The sequence below is a fragment of the Schistocerca piceifrons genome, chromosome 5, assembly GCF_021461385.2.
Source record: "Schistocerca piceifrons isolate TAMUIC-IGC-003096 chromosome 5, iqSchPice1.1, whole genome shotgun sequence".
In the NCBI taxonomy this organism is placed as follows: Eukaryota; Metazoa; Arthropoda; class Insecta; order Orthoptera; family Acrididae; genus Schistocerca; species Schistocerca piceifrons.
This window is the reverse complement of record NC_060142.1, coordinates 360,189,759-360,214,530: the sequence shown is the minus strand read 5'-3', so window position 1 is coordinate 360,214,530 and position 24,772 is coordinate 360,189,759. Positions and strand designations below refer to the sequence as shown.

The window sequence follows — 24,772 nt, the reverse complement described above, 5'->3', positions numbered from 1 at the left end:
ATGTTTTGAAGTTACATTATAAAAGGCAAAATTGCAACCAGTAGTGATCTAAGTACACCACTGGAGACAAATTCAATGGCAATAAACCCAATTGAGGTGACATAAAGTTACGAATAATTAAAGTTCCAATTGGAGCACGTGTGAATTGCACATGTAAGAATAGTTAGCCAAAACTTATGAAACCAACCTTCCCCTACAGAAACTACACTGTAGTCATGTAGGAACCTGTAAATGAAATGTGATGTTGTTTTTTAAAAAAAGTTATTGAACAATATGCCTGAATCCAGCTGGGATGCACAAGTAAAGTCAGGAGAATAAAATGCGTGTTAACCGGGCAAACTGAGAAATGAAAAATACCGGAAATGTAACCATGTATGCAAATGTCACACACCTTTAATGTTGTTGTTGTGGTCTTCAGTCCTGAGACTGGTTTGATGCAGCTCTCCATGCTACTCTATCCCGTGCAAGCTTCTTCATCTCCCAGTACCTACTGCAGCCTACATCCTTCTGAATCTACTTAGTGTATTCATCTCTTGGTCTCCCTCTACGATTTTTACCCTCCACACTGCCCTCCAGTACTAAATTGGTGATCCCTTGATGCCTCAGAACGTGTCCTACAAACCAATCCCTTCTTCTGGTCAAGTTGTGCCACAAACTCCTCTTCTCCCCAATTCTATTCAATACCTCCTCATTACTTATGTGATCTACCCATCTAATCTTCAGCATTCTTCTGTAGCACCACATTTCAAAAGCTTCTATTCTCTTCTTGTCTAAACTATTTATCATCCATATTTAACTTCCATACAAATACTTTCAGAAACGACTTCCTGACACTTAAATCTATACTCCATTTTAACAAATTTCTCTTCTTCAGAAACGCTTTCCTTGCCATTGCCAGTCTACATTTTATATCCTCTCTACTTCAACCATCATCAGTTATTTAGCACCCCCAATAGCAAAACTCCTTTATTACTTTAAGTGTCTCATTTCCTAATCTAATTCCCTCAGCATCACCCCACTTAATTCGACTACATTCCATTACCCTTGCTTTCTTTTGTTGATCTTCATCTTATACCCTCCTTTCAAGACACTGTCCATTCTGTTCCATTGCTCTTCCAAGTCCTTTGCTGTATCTGACAGAATTACAATGTCATCAGTGAACCTCACAGTTTTTATTTCTGCTCCATGGATTTTAATACCTACTCCGAACTTTTCTTTTGTTTCCTTTACTGCTTGCTCAATATACAGATTGAATAGCATCGGGGAGAGGCTACAACCCTGTCTCACTCCCTTCCTAACCACTGATTCCCTTTCATGTCCCTCGACTCTTATAACTGCCATCTGGTTTCTGCACAAATTGTAAATAGCCTTTCGCTCCCTGTATTTTACCCCTGCCACCTTCAGAACTTGAAAGAGAATATTCCAGTCAACATTGTCAAAAGCTTTCTCTAAGTCTACAAATGCTAGAAACATAGGTTTGCCTTTCCTTAATCTTTCTTCTAAAATAAGTCGTAGGATCAGTATTGCCTCACATGTTCCAACATTTCTAAGGAATCCAAACTGATCTTTCCCGAGGTCGGCTTCTATCAGTTTTTCCATTCATCTGTAAAGAATTCACATTAGTATTTTGTGCTGTGACCTATTAAACTGATAGTTTGGCAATTTTCACATCTGTCAACACCTGCTTCCTTTGGGATTGGAATTATTATATTCTTCTTGAAGTCTGAGGGAATTTCACCTGTCTCATACACCTTGCTCACCAGATGGTAGAGTTTTGTCAGGACTGGCTCTCCCAAGGCTGTCAGTAGTTCTAATGGAATGTTGTCTACTGTTGGGGCCTTGTTTTGACTTAGGTCTTTCAGTGCTCTGTCAAACTCTTCACCTTTACTATAAATGAATAACTAAGTTACAATTGTACTGTTACAAATAATGGCATAATGGGCATTGTAACCAAAGACCTATGAGAATGAATGAAGTATTGTGTAGCAGTGATCCACAAAGAGACGGTGGAAAAAAAAAAAAAAAAGAGTCTTCGTATGTCGAGGACCGCTGTGGAAGTGCATTGACTGCGGAGATATATTTATGGTGTGATATAGACTTGTGTGTGACGGACGACGGAGTCATGACGTGGTGTAGGGATATTGTGTGCCCAGTGAAACATGTTATCATACCCAAATGACATTGTGCAAACCAGATCAGTGAAGGCCTGCTGAGTGATAACTACCTCTAACCGTGTGCATTCTCTCCCACAGCTAAAACTTATGTCAGTAAGAGTATTACACTGTGTGTGAATTTGTTCCATGTTTGATGGAGTACCACCCACAAGAAGAGGGCATGCTGGGAGTCTGGACTGCAACATGCATCTGCAGTAACATCAACTACACAGTGGCAGTGGCGGCACAAAGCAGCTGCGCCAGTGCCACGCTTCTCCGTGCCATGGCTGTCAACACCGCGGGCATCGACAACCTCAGTGGGGGCCGAAACGACGCGACGTGCTGAAACGACGCGACGTGCTGAAACGACGTGACGTGCTGAGCGACGTGCAACAATTACTTCACGCCACTCGACGAATATGTCATTGTTGAGGTGGAATTAAACATTTGCCAAAACTATCCAAATAAAATATCACGAGAAACATTTGTATGGACATGATTTATGCAAAAGACACTTAACATTTGCTGTGTTTAAATTCTAAAAACATTGACTGTATATAATAAACGTCAATGATTGGGCAGAATGAACTCAGTAAAACCATGTGTTGTGATGAAACTTTGACAATAAAGTGTAGTATGAATAACATTTACAAACTGACACAATTGGTCAAAAGATACGCAAAACTGAAGTATTATTATGACATAGTAAGTTCGAGAGAGACATTTACACAACAAACTGTAATATCAATGTGTGTGACAGTGTTATTATGTGTCATTTGATTATACACTGTTGACGTACATAAAAGTGCTTAATGGAAAAATGGACAAATCCGATTACTAACCAGATGCGACGGCTGGGCTCCAGCACAGTTTTACCCAGGTTTCCTGTTTGCACCTTGCCTGAATGGGGGAGTCGTAAATGCTAATATAACCCTGGGGCTAAGAAATGGTCATCCCATAAGTGAAGTATAAGTGTTCATAAACCAAAGGACAACAGTAGTATGAACGTTAATGGCAGCATTGTGTCAAACGTGTCAAAAAACTGTTCGCAAAATGCTGCCAGGGGGCAATGTAACGTTCTCTGGCAGCATGCATCCAAAGTGAAAGTTAAAAGAATATTTCAATGTATAATGCTCACTGTAACAAATAATTTATATGCATTGCTGTTAATTGAATTTAAAAAGGACACTTAATTTTGGTAAGAAAAAGATAATTATGAATTTTGCTATTATAAATGAATATTCAAAGAGTGTGAAATACTATCTGTGGCGGAGTATGTGAAAACTGCCACAGAAGAAACGATATGTAATTAAAAATGACAAAGACTGTACAAGAATTAGTTAAGATACAAATAGGCAATATATTGTAATAGAATCCCTTGTCTTCTGGATGAACTGAATGGGAGAGGAACCTGGGTGTTGCATTAGGCTCTTAGGTAGTCTTCATTTGTCATTAGCCGATGATTGAAGCCATTTGTAGCTGGAATTGTAAAAGGTCTGTAAAGATTTTAATTGTTTCTGTTAAAATATATTTATCTAGTAAAATCTGTTTGTCACAATTACTGCAAAGTTCACACCAGACATTACCCATTTTATTTAAGAAATTTCAGCATTTTATTGGATATCCCTGGCGGTGCGGAGCTGTGCCGCGCGCGAGCAGTCTGCAGCAGCGGCAGATTTAAATATACGATCGCAATAATGATCACATCCTAAAAAGGGTGCAGGTAGAGATGCGGGGAAAATAACAAAGTGTTTCTTTTCACAGCATTCCAGACACAGAATAAAAAGAGATAGTAGGTTTTATCTTGTGCATTCACAGGTGGATACAAGCTGCAGCTTTTGTAAATTTTCATTCAAAAAAGTGATAAATTCTGAACATATCATAAAGAGTATTTAAAAGTGGATAATTTTCATGAGAGCTTATCAATATAAAAAAAGAAAACATTTTCATATAGTAAAGATAGTCTTATGCTTCAAAGCTAGTCAGGGTATATCCAGTTAAACAAAAATCCACTGCAACGTGAAAATGTTTGCTAAGTTCGATGGACAATAATATTTTCATTCTTGCACAAACAGCTTTAGTACTTGAATAAAAGTAAAACTTGAATCATTATTTTGGAATATTCAAAGAAATTCATTTTCATTAATCTGCAACAGAATATTTCATACATAAAGTAATAATCACAGATGAAAAATTTATTGCAACCTTTCATTTCCGATGTCCATCCATGTATGTGTTAAGTTCAATCTCAACAGATTCCCAATAAAATTAAACACAAAAAGCAAAGAAAGTTTAAAACCAGACGGTCAACTCCCGAATAATTAAAACAGACAGAATCGCATTAAAAGTGTGAGTAATTTTTTATGATCTCTGCATTCTGGTGGTATTTGCAATGACAAAACTTGAGCAACAAGACTCATTTTCAGTGCTGGCTAATGCAGATCACATGGGAAACTCAACATCTGATACCAGGAACTCAGTGTAAGTTGGCAGATTAAGTGAAAATGTCAGCACTCAAGACAGTGAGTATCAGAGTCTCTACAGCAGTCAGAAGGTTAAAAGTCTCCAGATTTAGGAAAACAATAGCTGCTGAAGAAAGTAAAAATATAGTTTTTTCAGCAGCCAACAGCCATAACATTATCCTTGACTGTTGTTTCACTTAACAAATGAACAGCCATTTTATCATTTTTACAGGTGTAATTTCAATTAAGCAGCTATATTATGGATTAGAGCACTAAAGTCTTATACACTATAAATATATATATTACCTTTAAGTGATCTCTGTAGCATACCCACTGGAAAAGTAGGCGTTGGGTCTGTGGTAAGCCACAGACGAAAATCTGGGTGAGGACGTTCCATGCTATCTAACATTTTCTCTAAATCTCTCAGGAAAGTCACTAGTAAGTGGCAGTTTTGCAACATTAGCCACTGACCTCTTGACACTGCTGTCTCCAATAAAGAAACAGCTGCCTGTTGATCAATAAAGGAATGATGATATATCATTATCTGAAAAATACAAATCTGTGATGAAGAACAGTTTATTTTGATGTTTTAACCTAATCATCTCAAATTATGAAGCTTTTCCTTCTATGTAGAATATAGTACATATATATGTGTATTTTTGTTCTAAATGCTCATAATTACCTGGATTTATGGTGCAGGAGTGTTTTAATATAAATTTATACATGTTTTTAAAAATTAGACTGTAAATCAAGATTTATTGTAATAAGTGCATATTGTTGAAAGTAATTAATCCTCACACATGTACTGAATGAGATTTAATATTTTGTGTTCTATATATTGATTCTCTTACTTGTCATATAATTATGTAGATGTGATAGGTCGAGAGTGTCTCCCCAACAAAAGATCACCTATATCTTTCCCTCTTCATGTTCCATCCCACAGCAACCAATTTAAGCCCTTTCCCATGTGTGTGTACCTAACTTCAACTGTGTAATTTTTCAAAAATAAATATTTATTTCAAAGCATAAAAGAGATTAGTTTCTTTGGAACAGCTGCATGAACTGTACTATGGATATCCAGTTATTGTGAATTTAGCAGAAAGTATTCTTCATTAAAGCATATTCTATAGATGGGAGTATCTCAGTTACATGGTAAAAATGGTACACAATGAAATATTCTCTGGCTTATATTCAACAATGAGCTGCATTAGAAAGTGCAGATCAGTGGAATATAATTTTGTCATCACAGTTTGCAAGACTAAACGGATTAACAGATATATACTTACAGGTTCCTGACCCTGGCCCAGGGATAAATACTTAAACTTTCCACCTCCACTTCCACAACGGTCTGCCAACTTCATTAACTCACTGGTTGGATCTGAACCAGGACTCAGTATGAAAATAACGGGCATATTAGGAAGGCTCTGATCATAAATTGCATCCAAGCTGCACGCACAGAACAAAACATTAAATTTACTGTTTATTTTATCATTGAGTTATTAATCATACAGAGAAAGGATATATAATGACGTAAACATAAGTAATGTACTAGTTAATTTCAATTGTAAGTTTCTAAACAATAGAATTAAGGAAAACAAAGAAACAGAAACTCAAGTAAAATCTTAAATGACATTAGAGAAATACTGTTTCTTACTTCACTCATACTAATACTGGAGTTGTATTTCTATTCTGTTTTTCTGACATAGCTATGATTATAAATTGATATTGCAACTTCATATTAACAATTATTTATAAATCCATTGAATAATTATTATATTCACAAAATCAAACAAATTAGTGCCATTAAAAACATACCTGATGACTGGAGGTGTAATGAAGCCTTCACCCATGGTTGATGCAATATAATCTGTGACTGCTCTGAACACACGATCAACACGGAAGCAACGGACAAGCATAAGGATCTCAAAACTATTAAGCTTTTGATGATATTCACAAGGAAAGTCCACAGATTCTGGTGCATCAAGATCAAACCACTGAAAATAAAGTTGAATGTACTTAAATAATTATATAAAAAATTCTGGTTGCCAAGCAGGGATATATAAATTCATTACTAAAATGTGAGAAAAGTTACTTTTTGGATCAAGAGATTCCTTCTTTTGATTTATTAAAGGAAAAGTTTGGAAGAATTGTGGTTAAAATTTCACACAATCCCAAGAATCTATTTCATAACCTAACACATACCAGCAAATCCTAATGAGAAGATGACTGTGGATGCTGATAAAAAAATTCTAAAAGTTTGCAAACACAAAGAGAAAATATACTCTCAAATATGCTAATAATTATCTCATGGCAGATCTGATGGATTGTTTCAAACCCGAGTATCGCATTGTGTCACCATCCACAGAATGCCAGCACAGTTTTAAATAGCCAAACACGATTACTTTCATCCCTCTGTCAAATTAAGTTACAGTCACACAAATATCAGATTAAAATTGCAAATTCCATCTCATTTTTCATCTATTGCTAAATACAAAGATATTAGCAATATCTTTTTTGTAGACACTCTATATCTAATCATTTTGTGTATGTTCTCTATCTGTATGAGTCATATCTGTGTAAGTTTTATAGCATCTTATTTGTGACTGTAGCATTCAGTTGTCAGCTGATGATGACCTAAGAAGCTGAAACTAATTCATAACCAAATAAATAATATTTTGAGGAGCATCAGGCAGGATTTCCTCTTCAATATTGTTGTCATGTTCTGTCAGAGCCAAAGGAAATTTTATTTAATGTTCTCATTACATGTCAAACAATGGAAAATCCAGGATGGAATGTAACACACACACACACACACACACACACACACACACACACACACACACACACACACACACACCCCTCACGCAAATGCAATTCACACATGACTGCAGTCTTGGGCAACTGAAATCACACTGCGAGCAAAAGCACTAGTGCATGATGGGAGAGGTGACTGGATGGGGGTAAGGAGGAAGCTGGGGCAGTGAGAGGAACAGATAATATGGTGGGGTGGCAGACAGTGAAGTGCTGTAGGTCAGATGATGGGCAGGGGAGAGTTGGGATGGGGGGGGGGGGGGGAGGGGGGGAGTAGCGAAAAAGAAGAGAAATAAACAGAGACTGGGTGTGGTGGTGGAATGACAGCTGTGTAGTGCTGGAATGGGAACAGGAAAGGGGCTGGATGGGTGAGGACAGTGACTAACAAAGGTTGAGGCCAGAAGGGTTATGGGAATGTAGGATGTATTGCAGGGAAAATTCCCACCTGTGCATTTCAGAAAATGCTGGTGTTGGTAGGAAGGATCCATATGGCACAGGCTGTGAAGCAGTCATTGAAATGAAGGATATCATGTTTGGCAACCTGTTCAGCATCATGGAGGTCCACTTGTTTCTTGGCCACAGTTTGTCAGTGGCCATTCATGCAGACAGACAGCTTATTGGATGTCATGTCTACATAAAGTGCGGTACAGTAGCTGCAGCTTAGCTTGTAGACCGTATGACTAGTTACACAGGTATCCCTGCCTTTAATGGGGTAGGTGATGTCAGTGACCGGATTGGAGTAGGTGGTGGTTGGAGGATGTGCGGGACAGACTTGCATCTAGGTATATTACAGGGATATGAGCCATGAGGTAAGGGACTGGGAGCAGGGGTTGTGTATGGTTCGACAAGTATATTGTGTACGTTTGGTTGACGGAGAAATACCACTGTGGAAGGTTCAAAATGGCTCTGAGCACTATGGGACTTAACTGCTGAGGTCATCAGTCCCCTAGAATTTAGAACTACATAAACCTAACTAACCTAAGGATGTCACACACATCCATGCCCGAGGCAGGATTCGAACCTGCGACCATAGCGGTCGCGCAGTTCCAGACTGTAGCACCCAGGACCACTTGGCCACCCCGGCCGGCACTGTGAAAGGGGTGGGAAGGATAGTGGGCAGGACATTTCCCATTTCAGGGCATGACGAGGGGTAACTGTAATCCTCGCGGAGAATGAAATTCAGTTGCTCCAGTCCTGGTTGGTACTGAGTTATGAGGGGTGTGCTGCTCTGTGGTCAGACAGTGGGACTTTGGGAGGTGGTGGGAGACTGGAAAGATAAGGCATGGGAGATTTGTTTTTGTACACGGTTGGTTCCCCTTATTGCATCCATTTAACCCATTTCGTGAATTTTCATACATATTTGGGAGTATTTTTTTTAGTAATTTTTCAGATGTAATTCTAAATTATTTACATAATTTTTTGCATTTTTCCACCACCATGGATCGTTGCTCCTTACATCTGCATCAATGCAGAAATGTTTCCTTATCCCTAGCCAGATCCCAGTTCCACATACTGTTCCTGCATTGTTGACAGGCTCACGTAATTCCTCCCCCCCCCCTCCCCCCTCCCAATGGCCTTACCATCAAATTACCCACATCTGATCTGGCTGCCACTCCTCATTCCACAATGACCTCCATCTGTTCAGATTCTGCCAACCCTTTGCCCTCACCAACGTAGTCCTGCAAAGTCATATCAACCAAGCCCAAACCTCCTTGCAGTATCTTCTCTCCATCCACAAAATTCTACTACTATGCAATCCCAAATTCCTGGAACCCATAAAACACATTGAAAACCTTTCCCTGAAGGAACTTGAGCAACATGCACCACACCACTTCAAAAAGCTCTCCATCCTGCTCACTTCCTACTCCCACCTTGTAGTACCACTGTCCACCACCTCTACAACAACCTCCAAACCCCACCGCATCCCCTCATAGCTGACAAACCCTGTCTCGCAGACTACTACACTTACCCCACCCTCCAAAACTCCCTCCCAACACCACATAGAATCCAGAACCTAAACAGACCCGCTACACAGTCATGTACCTTTCCTCCAGAAGCCTTAGCCCCACAGAAATTTAAGTCCTTTCCAAAGACCTCAGCTTTTGCCCCACTACCAAATTCAATCATGCAGGGCTTGTTAAACTCCTTCTCTCCTTCTCCTTGTCCCTACAGTGAAAACATTTTTTTGCCAACCAACCCTACCAATCAGACTAAGCCAAAGAGCAATATTGAGCCTTGCCTCACTCAGTTCACTCCTCCACCCCCACTGCCAATAAACCATCCCCTGTTAATTCTCCGGAATTTCTTAACCTCGAACCTTGCCTCAGCATCATTCCCCAAATGCCTCAACATGCAAACTAACCCTACATCCACAGAAAGAACTGCAGTCCACCATCTAAAAACTGATCCTAACCTTATAATCCTACATGCGGACAAAGGCCCCACAAGGATTACCTGGTGGAAGGACTCCACCAGCTGTCAGATACTTCTACCTACAAACCTCGCCATAGTGTCCCCATTCCAGTAATCCAGCAGAATCTCCAGTCACTACTCAAATCCATAGGCCCATCACAGAACCTCATCCCTACCACTCCCCGCACTCCTACCTTCTACGCTCTTCCTAAAGTCCATAAACCTAATCACCCAGGACACCCCAAAGTGGCTGGTTACTGTGCCCCTACTGAGAGAATCTCTGCTCTTGTAGACCAACACCTTCAACTTGCTACCCGGAACCTACCCTGCTATATAAAAAATACCAACCATTTCCTCTACCAACTCTCCACTGTTTCTGTCTCTTTACCACATGGTGCCCTACTCATCTCTATTGATGCCACCTCCCTGTACACTAACATTCCTAATGGCCATGGCCTTACCACTATTGAACACTACCTTTCCCAGTGCCTGACAGATTCCAAGCTGACAACCTCCTTCCTAGTCACCATGACCAACTATATCCTCACCCACAATTGCTTCTCCTTTGTAGGCATTATCTACAAACACATCTGGGGTACAGCTAGGGGCACCTGCATGGCACCATCATATTCCAACCTATTTATGGGCCATCTCGAGCAATTCTTTCTAAAACAGAGAATAATAAACCCCTCGCATGGTTCATATTCATTTATGACATTTTTGCTATCTGGATAGAAGGTGAGGACACCCTATCCACATTCCTCCAGAACCTCAACAACTTCTCCGCAATTTTCTTCACCTGGTCCTACTCAATCCAACAAGCCACCTTCCTAGATGTTGATATCCACTTCAAATAAGACTACATCAGTACCTCTGTTCATATCAAACCTACTAACCACCAGCAATACCTCCACTTCGACAGCTGCCATCTGTTCCATACCAATAAAACCCTTCTGTACAGCCTAGCCACTTGTGGTCATTGCATCTACAGTGACTAGCAGTCCCTCTTGAAATATACTGAGAGTCTCACTGAAGCCTTCACTGACCTTAATTATCTCCCCAATCTCGTACAAAAACAAATCTCCCATGCCTTACCTTTCCAGACTCCCATCACCTCCCAAAGTCCCACGAACTGACCAAACAAAGATCAGCACTCGCCTCGTAAATCATTACCACCCAGTACTGGAGCAACTGAATTACATTCTCCACCAGGGTTACAATTACCTCTCAATTTGCCCTGAAATGAGAAATGTCCTGTCCACCATCCTTCCCACCCCTCCCACAGTGGTATCCCACAGTCCACCAAACCTACAGAATATACTCATCCATCCATACACAAGCCCTGCTCCCAATCCCTTACCTCATGGCTCATGCCTCTGTAATAGAACTTGATGCAGGATCTGTCCCATACATGCTCCCACCACCACCTACTCCAGTCTGGTCAATAACATCACCTATGACAACCAACAAGCTGTCTGTCCAAATGAATGGCCCTGACAAACTATGGCCCAGACAAGTGGACCACCCTGTTGCTGAACATGCTACCAAACATGATATCCTTCATTTCAATAACTGCTTCACAGCCTGTGCCAAATGGATCCTCCCCACCATCACCAGCTTTTCTGAATAGCGCAGGTGGGAACTTTCCCTGCAATACATCCTACATTCCCATAACCCTTCTGGCCTCAATCTTTGTTAGTCACTGTCCTCAGACATCCAGCCCCTTCCTTGTTCCCATTCCAGCACTACACAGTTGTCATTCCACCACCACACCCAGTCTTTTTATTTCTCTCCTTCTCTGCTACTTCCACCCTTTCCTCCTCCTCCCCACCTCTCCCCTGCCTACCATCTGATCTGCAGCACTTCACTGTCTGCCACCCCCACCATACTATCCACTCCCCTCCCTGCCCCAGCCTCCTCCTTACCCCCATCCAGTCACCACTCCCATCATGCACTGGTGCTGCTACTCGCAGTGTGGTTTTTCATGTAATTGATATTTTATTCCTCTATCCTAATTTCCCTCAATTTGGAAAATTGTCTATTGGGAGAACATCAATTTTTTTGTTGCTAAAGAAATAGAAAGCTTTTCTTGATATACTGAATACTTTTTGTTTGTCATGAACTGACTTCTAGCATCTTACAGCATTATCAGGCTACAATTGATGGTTGCAACTGGAGATAAAAGAAAAATAAGAGTGTCAGAGATTATGACATTCACAGACAGAAATATAATCTTCCATACTTATTTTATATAAATTGTCATTTCAAATACAAGTGCAGTTTGAATCATCCACATCAGCTACTAAAGAACTAAAAACTTATTTTCATACTTGTAGAAATGACATCACATAGAAACACTGTATGTGAAACTACAATACCTCTGACTACAATTTTTGTTAGTGAAGGGAGAATAAATTTAAGAATGTTGCTTGTTTCATTTGAAATGAAGATTTCATGCAATAATTGATTTGAAAGATATTATAGTATAGAATACTTCAGTGACTTCACCCACATTAACAATGATCAACTGTGATGACTGAAAACTACTTTCATATTAGTTAGCATCACATGAAGCAAGCTTATTCTGGGAACTGGGGAAGTGTGCCAGCCCCAGATCAAATGTACCCTTTAGGATAATGATGAGGGCCAGTGTGCTGGCCAGCCTGGATACGGCTTTTAGCCAGTTTCCCGCATTTGACTAGGTGAGCACTGGTCTGGTATCCACATCCCACTTCACAAGTCACAACTATTTTGAAAATGTGCTCATACTTTCAAATGGGATAAACTTAACATAGACAGATGGTAATGTTGGAAGCTGAAGAGATGATTTAAAATTTGGGCCGCAGCCTCAACTCAAACCCGGATCTTCTTGCTTACTGGGCAGAAATGCTGGCCATTACACCACCACAGCACCACAGCCAATAGTGCTGCATGAACTACCCAAGTCGAATGCCCTCCCCAACATAAACTTCAGGTCTTATCTCCAGCTTATTTTTCCCCTTACATTGTCTCAGGGAAAATTTAATTATAAGATAGACAGATGGGGTGCACAAAGAAAGATGCATAAATTCTCAGAGAGGCTGGGCGGGGAGGGGGGGGGGGGGGTTTAGGTGGGAGGAAGGGCATCTGGATATCCTCTACCACTAATATTGCCAAATCAAAATTACCATGTGATCTTATGAAGATAATGGACAATGCTGGAAAAAAGAATAAATATATAATGTAGCAATTATATATAAAAACAAAGATGAGGTGACTTACCGAACAAAAGCGCTGGCAGGTCGATAGACACACAAACAAACACAAACATACACACAAAGTTCAAGCTTTCGCAACAAACTGTTGCCTCATCAGGAAAGAGGGAAGGAGAGGGGAAGACGAAAGGAAGTGGGTTTTAAGGGAGAGGGTAAGGAGTCATTCCAATCCCGGGAGCGGAAAGACTACCTGTCCTTTTTTCCCCCTAAGGTAAGTCTTTCCGCTCCCGGGATTGGAATGACTCCTTACCCTCTCCCTTAAAACCCACTTCCTTTCGTCCTCCCCTCTCCTTCCCTCTTTCCTGATGAGGCAACAGTTTGTTGCGAAAGCTTGAACTTTGTGTGTATGTTTGTGTTTGTTTGTGTGTCTATCGACCTGCCAGCGATTTTGTTCGGTAAGTCACCTCATCTTTGTTTTTATATATAATTTTTCCCACGTGGAATGTTTCCTTCCATTATATTAATATATAATGTAGAGTACATTTCAAAATATTCTCACAGTTTTATAGCGCCTGTCACTGCAATCTATTGGCTGGTAGCCAGTGACTGAGAGAAGATGGTATCTGCATTGTCAAGAGCCTCATTGGGCTTTAATGTAATAATAATAATATAAAATAACTAAAAATACAGTTGTAATTGAGCTATGTACTTCTCAAAATGTAAATGTTTAATGCCCATTAAGAATTTGTTGATGTATGTCATCTGTTCACACTGATAATTTTTATATTGTACACCATGAAAAGAATTATGAAAAAATAAATGTACAGGAATTCAGTGATTTTCATTTCAAGAGCAGTATATAATTTATATCTTTGAACATAAAAATCTGAAATATCATCAAAGTGGAAATATTAAATGTAATGAATAATAATAATTCAGTGATATCTTGACAAATTTCTGTTGTTACTACCAAATTTGTGCGACCACCATTTCATAGTTCACGCATGAAGACTGCTTGATTTGGCCTCTAGAGGCCACCTGCCTGCTTGTATGACAGCAGCTGCATGCGCGGCCTGTCGGCTGCACTGCTGTAAGCTAGAGCACAAGGCTCCACCAGTGACTTGTGTGTTGTTTGTTGTATGTACTTTGTCTCTCATGTGTTTATGCTTCTTCATATAATAAAGTTACAGTCTTCTTATGTCAGAACACTTTGGTAATGATTACGGTATTCAACTCTGCGTGTTCCACCTCAGTCATTTGTCCTTTGAGTGTAATTTCCATGGTGGCAGTGTTTACATCTCTTTTTGAGCAACAGCAGGTGCTGACAGTTGCTCTTTCCAGTTTAATAACGATATGGGCACAACATGCAACCTCACCAACAACATAACCACACCGTTCCTTGTGTATGATGTGCAGCAACAGACTGGACCACTTATGGCATTTGGGGTAACAGACATGAACTTGAGCAAGGCTCTTTTTTTAATGTGAATCTCATCTCCTGCATATCATATGAATTGTCAGCTCAACCCCTTACAAGAACCTTCAATTCCTTCTTTGGATCAGATGTGCTTGTTACTTTCTACCTATCACTGTAAGCTTACTCACATTATTGCTGCTCATCTGGAGTTTTACCACTGCCAAAAGTGGCTAAAACAGTCATACAGAGCATGGGCAGCAGAACTATATAGACTCAGTCATCATTGTCATTTTGTGATAAATGTTCAGAAGGAATTCAGTTCACATCAAATGATTTGAAATAAAATCATATGTCTCGCTGCTGATAGGGAAGTTCAAGAGCGAGCTCCACAGAGTGAAAATCCTACACTTGTGGAAGTACGAGGGCCGTTCAGAAAGTAACCTCCGGTTGATTTAAAAAAATACACCAAGTTAAATAAAAATATTTTAATATATACATCTTACAACTATATCTTTGCACTATTTTTCTACATAGTCTCCATAGCGATTGAGGCACTTATCGTATCTCTTCACAAGCTTTGAAATTCCTTCTGCATAAAAATCACCTGCTTGTGCCTGGAGCCAGCCTGTGACCGCATCTTTGAGCTCTTCGTCGTCACCAAACCGCTGTGACCCGAGCCATTTCTTCAAATGCATGAAGAGGTGATAATCACTTGGCGCCAGGTCTGGGCTGTAAGGTGGATGGTTGATAACATCCCACTTGAAGGACTCAAGAAGGGCCGTTGTTCTGCGAGCAGAGTGAGGACGGGCGTTATCGTGGAAAAAAACGATACCGGAAGTCAGCATACCACGGCGTTTGTTCTGTATAGCCCGTCGTAACTTTTTTATTGTTTCACAGTACACGTCTTGATTAATGGTCGTACCACGTTCCATGAATTCAACCAACAACACCCCTTTGGCATCCCAAAACACTGTTGCCATCAGTTTTCTGGCAGAAAAATCTTGCGAGGCTTTTCTTGGTTTGGTAGGCGAATTTGAATGTGCCCACATCTTTGATTGTTCTTTTGTCTCAGAGTTCACATACTTAATCCAGGTTTCGTCACCGGTCACGATTCTGTTTAACAATGGTTCTCCTTCGTCCTCATAACGTGACAGAAAGTCTAATGCAGAGGCCATTCTTTGAGTTTTGTGGTGGTCGGTAAGAATTTTGGGCACCCATCGTGCACAGAACTTACGGTAACCCAATCTTGCTGTCACTATCTCGTACAAGAGAGTCTTAGAAATCTGTGGAAAACCAGTAGACAACTCCGACATTGAGAAACGTCGATTTTCACGAACTTTTGCATCAACTGCCTGAACGAGTTCGTCGGTCACCAATGATGGTCTACCACTCCTCTCTTCATCATGAACGTTTTCTCGTCCACTTTTAAATAAACATACCCATTCACGGACAACTCCTTCACTCATAACTCTTGGTCCGTACACGGCACAAAGCTCACGATGAATAGCTGCTGCAGAATATCCTTTGGCTGTAAAAAACCTTATGACAGCACGCACTTCACATTTGGCGGGGTTTTCTATTGCAGCACACATTTCAAACTGCCACAAAAACTAAACTAGTGCAGGTACGACGTTCACTCGACCACGGCTTGATGCCGACTGACCTGTTGAGTGCGTGAACGCACAGATGGCGTCGCTACTCCCCCCACAACCCGCACTGTGACCAATTGGAGGTTACTTTCTGAACCGCCCTCGTATTAAACATAATTCAATCATTTGAAGTTTCATGGGCTGCAGGTAGTCAGATAGCAGCCTTGTCTGAAGTTTCAGAAATCAGATCCTCTCACCCTTCAGTGAGTTTACAAGGGGACAGAGAAGCTATTGTAGCAGTCCAACAAATGTCTCAGTATCATTTAGAAAATCGTTGTTTGTGACAGCAACAGTCCACATTACAACAGCAGCAGCCTCGTGCTTTGCAGCCTTCCATGTGAGCTCTGATTTCCCTCATGACCTTACTGTTTCATTCTACACAAATGAACCACACGCCTCAAGTGCTGGCCAAAGTGTAATAGGTGCCATAAAAAAGGACACATATTCTATGTGCAACTCTCTTCTGAACCTGAATGAGAATAAAACAAATGTGGATGTGAACAGTGCATCAGTAATAATGGTCTCCAAGCAAGTTATACATTGAAGTGCATGTATTTTAACAAACCACTGAGAATGCAGATGGACGCAGGTGCAGCAGCAGCATTGATGAATTCTCAAACTTGTGTGGATTTGGGTTCTCCCCTCTGGCTCCAGTTTCATAGAGGCTAGTGAGTTATAACAAACAACAGATTCTCATTCTTGGACAGTTTTATGCATCTGTGAGTTACAAGTCATGATTCATTCATTAACATTCCTAGTAGTGGACAATGCTTACACTGAAAATCTGTTTGGTTTGGATGCTTTTAAACTTTTTGGATTCTTCAGCAATGGTGAAGTGCATTTGGTTACTGACTAAGTCCCATATCAACAGTCAGATGCTCTCTGTGCCAAATTTTGCTCTTTATTTTTTCCAGGACTGAGTTGTGAACAGAATTTCAGGCTCACAGTATGATGAAGCAGCCTGCTGGTCCCTGTTTCATCTGGGCCCATCCAGTACCAGAACTTTATGGGACCAGAAAAAGGAGAATTAGATCATCTTTGATCACTTGATGTTTTTTGACCTATTTCTTTTTGTGAATAGTCAACATGACTGGTGATAGTTCAAAAACCTACAGGAAAGTTACACCCTTGTGGTGTTTTAAAAAAATTTGTTAATGCACTTCAATCACAGACGCCTATCCTTTACCATGACCTGATGAGCTAAGAGCAAAATTATTGGGGGAGGGGGGTTCTATTATTTTTCAAAGCTTTGATGTAGCAGATGCATATTTACATCTACCACTAGATGGGGAATCTAAATGCCTTCTAGTTATCAATATATTATTTGGGCTTTATCATTAGCAGCATTTGCCTTTTGGCGTGGCAAGCACGGGAGCTATTTTTCAACGTTTTTTGAGAAACTTACTGCATCAGTTCCATGCTGCATCAGTTATTTAGATGATGTAGTAGTGTCTCGTACCTCTGCAGTAAAACATTTGCAGAACCTTCATGCTCTTTTTCTGTTTTACAGTCTGGAGGGCTAAAGTGCAATTTGGGCAAGACACAGCTTTTTCAACCATATAATATTCATTTGAGTTTTGAAGTGCTGCACTGCTACACCCCACATTCATCAAGGAATTACAGGCATTTTTAGGCAAAATTGTGTACTACCTCAAATTCATATCAATGCTGCTATTGTGGCACAATCACTCCATGCATTATTTCATAAAGATGTTCCTTTCCAAAGGATCCCAGCATGTGAGCAGACATTCAAATTGTAAAATCTAAGATGCAGTCAGCCCCTTATTTGGTCTCTATTCAGCCAGGCCAGCACCTTGTGTTACCCAAGGACACATCTCAGTTTGGCCTTGCCAGCATCCTTGCTCATAAGTAACTGGACGGATTAGAACACTCTATTGCACATGCCTCTAAAACCTTAAATTCAGTGCAACAGCATTGTTCTCAGATGGTTCTCAGATAAAGAAGCTTTAGCAATTGGGTATGCTCCAAAACAACTTCATGTCTTTCTATATGGGTCTAAGTTTCACCTGACCACAGACTACAAATTACAGGTGTCTCTTTTTAACCATCCAGCATCCTTGCCGGACAAAGCCCACATTGCTTACACTGATGGGATCTTTTCCTGTCATGATACAATTACGAATTACATTTTCAACCTACAGTACAACATGCAAATGCCGATGCCTTATCAGGTTTGCCGACTGGTCTGTATCCAGAGTTTGATAAAGAGGTATTGCTTTGTTTTCATTTAGACATGGAAGATCAAATTGTTGTTGATGGTTTTCCTATTACTAGCACTAAAATTGCAGCCATGGTAGCTACAGTTCTTGTTTTAAGTAAAATTGTCTCTTTTGCGCAACAAATCTGGCTCGACAAACTTCCAAGCCATGCTTCTGATTCTTTAAGAAATTATTGTGCATTACAAAATAAACTTTCTGTTACAGCCTGGCACAGCTGTAGGTGCTTGCAGTTTTGCATGCCAACTGAAATGGGTGCCAACAGTTATTGAGAATCACCATGGGCAACACTTCTGCATTGTCTGCACTGCTGAGGGAGAGCATCATGACACTTTGATCAGCTACAACCACGTGTGGGCACCTGCTAGTCGGCAGTATCTCTGCTGCTCTTGCATCCTCCATCTGCCTGGCTGTTTCCTACATTGCGGCTGGTGGCCTTGCTTTCTCTGCCAACACTGCTGATGCCTTCACAACTGTCTCCTCCACTGCAGGTGTCCCCTTTAGCTGTTGGGGACATAGATATCTGTCTTACAGCTTTGAAGTATCTGTTGCATCCTGTGCTGTCACAACCAATGCCTCTACTACTGCTGTTCCATCACAGTCGGTGCTGCCTGTTCAGTCATCGTCACCATGTCTTCCTTCACCAAGGTAGGTCTCAGACATGGAAATGGAAGCCATGCCAGCATCACCTGTCCCACCATATAGTCTCTCACAAATGGGGCAGGTGCCACACCTGTCTGCACTTGCGCTACTTCTGACCCTACATACTGGTGGTAGTGTGTCACATGACCCAACAGCCAATGTCAATGACACAAGAAATGGACCTGAGCACTATGTTTACTTCTTTGAAAGGAAGAGGAGCAGTGTAACCACCAAATTTGTGTGTGTGTTGCTTCATAGTTTGCCAGTGAAATTTGTGATTGGTTCGGCCACTAGAGGCCACATGGCCTGCTAATACAACAGTAGTTGCATGTGCAGCCTGCTGGCTGACCCCTTATTAGAACTAATGACTATAGAGCTGGAGCACAAGGATCCACTGGCCAAATGCGTGTTGTCTATTGTATGTACTTTTTGACATAATAACATTACAGCATTCTTGGGTTCGAACAATTTGAAATACATCCTACTCTCTACTTACAACTGTGCGGAGAACCTGCAAGTTTATGACAAAGATACTTCAAAGCTGTATGACAGATATATACACTCCTGGAAATGGAAAAAAGAACACATTGACACCGGTGTGTCAGACCCACCATACTTGCTCCGGACACTGCGAGAGGGCTGTACAAGCAATGATCACACGCACGGCACAGCGGACACACCAGGAACCGCGGTGTTGGCCGTCGAATGGCGCTAGCTGCGCAGCATTTGTGCACCGCCGCCGTCAGTGTCAGCCAGTTTGCCGTGGCATACGGAGCTCCATCGCAGTCTTTAACACTGGTAGCATGCCGCGACAGCGTGGACGTGAACCGTATGTGCAGTTGACGGACTTTGAGCGAGGGCGTATAGTGGGCTTGCGGGAGGCTGGGTGGACGTACCGCCGAATTGCTCAACACGTGGGGTGTGAGGTCTCCACAGTACATCGATGTTGTCGCCAGTGGTCGGCGGAAGGTGCACGTGCCCGTCGACCTGGGACCGGACCGCAGCGACACACGGATGCACGCCAAGACCGTAGGATCCTATGCAGTGCCGTAGGGGACCGCACCGCCACTTCCCAACAAATTAGGGACACTGTTGCTCCTGGGGTATCGGCGAGGACCATTCGCAACCGTCTCCATGAAGCTAGGCTACGGTCCCGCACACCGTTAGGCCGTCTTCCGCTCACGCCCCAACATCGTGCAGCCCGCCTCCAGTGGTGTCGCGACAGGCGTGAATGGAGGGACAAATGGAGACGTGTCGTCTTCAGTGATGAGAGTCGCTTCTGCCTTGGTGCCAATGATGGTCGTATGCGTGTTTGGCGCCGTGCAGGTGAGCGCCACACTCAGGACTGCATACGACCGAGGCACACAGGGCCAACACCCGGCATCATGGTGTGGGGAGCGATCTCCTACACTGGCCGTACACCACTGGTGATCGTCGAGGGGACACTGAATAGTGCACGGTACATCCAAACCGTCATCGAACCCATCGTTCTACCATTCCTAGACCGGCAAGGGAACTTGCTGTTCCAACAGGACAATGCACGTCCGCATGTATTCCGTGCCACCCAACGTGCTCTAGAAGGTGTAAGTCAACTACCCTGGCCAGCAAGATCTCTGGATCTGTCCCCCATTGAGCATGTTTGGGACTGGATGAAGCGTCGTCTCACGCGGTCTGCACGTCCAGCACGAACGCTGGTCCAACTGAGGCGCCAGGTGGAAATGGCATGGCAAGCCGTTCCACAGGACTACATCCAGCATCTCTACGATCGTCTCCATGGGAGAATAGCAGCCTGCATTGCTGCGAAAGGTGGATATACACTGTACTAGTGCCGACATTGTGCATGCTCTGTTGCCTGTGTCTATGTGCCTGTGGTTCTGTCAGTGTGATCATGTGATGTATCTAACCCCAGGAATGTGTCAATAAAGTTTCCCCTTCCTGGGACAATGAATTCACGGTGTTCTTATTTCAATTTCCAGGAGTGTATGTTCTTAATGAATAAATTCAAATTTATGGGTTTTTGTTGAATTTCTAAAAAACTGTGATGCCAATAAATTAATAAACGCTGCATGAACAGATACATGGCACTGGTCACTGTATTTATGGCCATGCATTGTAAGTACTACAGAGCATTTGATTTATGGTAACAAACTAACAAAGCTCAAGCAACAGCATTATTTCAATTAGGCACATTCTTTTATTTTTATTTATTTATTTGTTTATTCACTTATTTATTTTGTGTTCTGGTGATTGATGCTGTGAATATATCACAGGATATGGAACATACCAGTTTTACAAAATTGTTATGGTGTTATGTGAAGAGTAGTAATCAGTTTCATATTAAAGTATCTACAGCTTAGGGTCGATTACAGAAAAATATATTTTGCAGTTAATTAAATATTTTCTAATTTAGGGAGGAAGGAAATGAAAAAAACAAAGCTGGAAGTTACATCTTATAGATTGTTAAACTGTATATGCTTGATTCTGACAGTGTAACTTATTTATAATAGTCACCTGGATGAAATATAAATAGATGTGAAATGAAATGGATGTTTATTGCACCAAAGAATTATTACAACAATTTCTTTTTCTTTTAAAATGGTTCCTTTTCCAGTTTGTGCACAGATAAAAAGTTGTGGAGCGTCCACGAAAAATTAAAATCTTTTTAATCAAAATGGTCACCACCTTTCTGATACTGTTCATTTCACTGAACTCATCTTCCTTCAAGACAGTTCCTTTGAAACAGTTCTAGTTTACTGATTATGATCTGCACTTCAAAAGATGCACTTTATCAGTCTTCTGAAGTCATTCACAGGATATTCAGACATTCTAGAGTTCAAATACCAAGGAATAGATTCAAGATCAGATTTACTGGTAGATAAACAACACACATTTTAACTCCCAGAAACTTCAAGAATGTCACAATTTACTAAATTGATGCCATCTATTATATTTGTGTTCCTTTTACTACACTTGGCTCTTTTGTGCCAGAATTGACCACCAGAATTGACCACAGTTATGAGATTTAAAGGTGAAATGGTTTTCTCTGCTTGATTTAAGGTAGTATTTGTCATTTTACCTTCAAGTTTATTTTTGCATTCACATTTTTTGTGACTGGAATTGTTTCTGTATGGAATAAACACAATATTCTGTACTGAGTCCACTGCAAGTTACTTCTTGAAATTTGCCCATTGTCTTAAATGGCCCATGAGTTTGTTTCATGAAGTTTAACCTCTGGCTTTCCCCTAACAATTTCTCAATAACAAATGGAATTCTGTTGTTTTTCTGAGATGCTGATAACAAAAGGTGACACATAGCATCAGGTTCTCCAAGTGCAGCATTACTCAACTACAATTTGTGAATTAGCTTGTTGAAACTTAAGAAATGGTCAGTTATCATAACTTCCAATGGATTAAATTTTGATCACAGCAACTGCTCCTGAAAATCACCAGCAAAGCTTTTCCATTTATATATGTAATACAGATTTTTCTACATTTGAAACATGCTGTTGTTGTCTCCTACATATTCCAAATGACTGTCTCAGTTTTTTCTGTAAATTATGAATGACACTTTGGCATGCTTCATAAGATTTTTGGGTTCTTTATCTTTTTCAATCTGTTCCTTTCTAGTATTTCTGTTTACACTGATATTCAGCAAGTCTAATTCATGTAGAGCTTGTGCATGATAACTTTGCTTGCAGGCAGAAATGGCATTCTTGTTCTCAACACTGGATGTGTCCGCCCATCTGTTCCAAAGGGACAGCCACCTCATTTTGTTGTCACCAACAGAGCTGTGCATTTCATCCATTATGAATGAAAATTTCTCTCCCCGCTTCAGTGTGTTTCATGGTTGACTTGCTACAATGTGAGAATGGGGGCATTTGCCTGCCATCTGCTCTGCAATCATTCTCAAATGATTCATCATAAACTGCCTATAATTTTGTTAATGACCATGGTTATTGTGATATTTCAACATTAAGGAAGCGTGCAGTGAAAAATAGGGCTCTTTATGAGTGGGTTTAGTGCATGTTAGATCATGTATTGCTGTGTCTGAAATGAAGCAGACTTGGTGAATTTTTCTTTAATGAGATAGGATCTATATCAGTCTCCAGCCTGAAGAAAATGGACCGTACATAGTGCACTCACTTCAGTTCCCATGTGAAAAAGATATAGTGAAAATGAAATAATCATAACATCTCTCACATCTCAAAAACAGTTTCAGATACCAAAACAAGTTTTTGGCAAATGACGGCATACAAAGTGGAGAGTATTTTGCCATACAATTAACATGCAAAACTTTTTTATCTACTGAAATATATCAGTAGCTATAATTTTTTTCTGTGAAATAATGTGGTTATTTTAATGCCAATCAATACCAGGTGGAATGAACATGAGTATGAGTTTGCAACAACTTAAGTGTAGAAATGACAGATTTATTTTTATACCAAGCATGAGCTTTTCATAAGCTACTGATCTGTCAAAAGTCAAGTCAAAAGCTCTACACTCTGGCTCAAATGGCAAATCAGTACTGACCACCTACTGTTATCATCCTCTGCCAATGGTGTCATCCCACTCAATGTTAGCTTTCTTGACCTTGGAGTCGCTACTTTTCAATCAAGTAGCTACTCAGTTGGTATCACTAGGCTGAGTGTATTACATTATTCTATGCACACTGCCACAGAAAAATCCCTGGGAGTACAGGGAATCAAACCCGGGCTCTCCACATAGTAGCCAGACATGCTGATCACTCAACTGTGAAGGTGGACCTATTGATCTGACTTGTCGTCAGTTGCTTGTTTCATAAAAGACTACTTCAGAATTCTGTTGCTCAGCTGCCTTAGCATGTTGGAGTGGTGAAATTGTGTAAACCTTCTTTTGCTTTGGCAAACGTGCTAATTTTAACAAGGCAATAAGAGAAAGAAAAAAAAGTTTACAAGTCAAACGATAATAAATTGCTCCTTCTGTTGCAATGTCAGAAAAACCAGGACCCCACAGTGTTTTTAACAATAAATTGTTGGCTTGTTGAATTATTGGTCATGCTGACAACACTTGTTAACATGATCATTTGAAGACCTGCTAGCTGTAGCTAACAATTTATGCTTGTGAGTAACTGTCAAATGTTGAACTACACCTCCACTTGTACTACTGTTGTCCTCTCCCCTACAATGCTGTTTGTGTGAGTAAGGGCCAAGTTACTTTGTGTGCACTCTAATGTGATTTATAATCAGCATTTTCAGTTTCCAAAATTTCTTCCAGCAAAAGCGGGAATCAGTGTTTGATTTCATTTTCTTATGTCAATTTGTTGTTCAGGCCAGACGAATCAGAGATCACATTTTTATAAAATGACATCACTTTTATTAAACATATGTAACAGGTCTCATAACTTGGTGAATAATCCTCTGACTATCAAGAGGCTTGTAAAATGGCACTTTGTCTTTAAGGATTTATTTAAACAGAAAAAGAAATTAAGGGATACTGTCACATTCTGAGCAACACATTCAACACAGAAATTAACAATAATAAAAAACCCAAGAAAAAAATAAAAGCAAATAATATAGAAATGTCATTTTAAACAAAGTTGCTGGTTATGGATTCCAAGCAACTAGAATAAGTCACTTACACTGTTGGCTGGGGGCTCGGGGGAGGGGGGGGGGGGGGGGGGGGGGGAGTTTGTTCACCTGCATATTTGGAAAGGGTTTTCTTCTCTCACACACAATGGTAGTTTCCTATTCAGTGTATAAGAGTTCTGCCTTAAGTATACCTGTTGAGGTAGTGGATATGTGTTATGTTGGTTTAAGC

The 24,772-nt window shown here is 40.8% G+C and overlaps 1 protein-coding gene across 1 annotated transcript in view; it reads right to left on the bottom strand.

Moving 5' to 3' along the window:
* The window catches only part of LOC124798989 (dynein axonemal heavy chain 10), a 1,080,466-nt gene that overhangs the window by 152,806 nt on the left and 902,888 nt on the right, over positions 1-24,772 (bottom strand). Inside the window, exons 49-51 of the mRNA XM_047262526.1 lie at positions 6,431-6,609; positions 5,902-6,061; positions 4,922-5,123 (exon numbers count right to left, since the gene is read on the bottom strand). Coding sequence (XP_047118482.1) covers positions 4,922-5,123; positions 5,902-6,061; positions 6,431-6,609 — 541 coding nt within the window. The remainder of the gene's footprint in view (positions 1-4,921; positions 5,124-5,901; positions 6,062-6,430; positions 6,610-24,772) is intronic.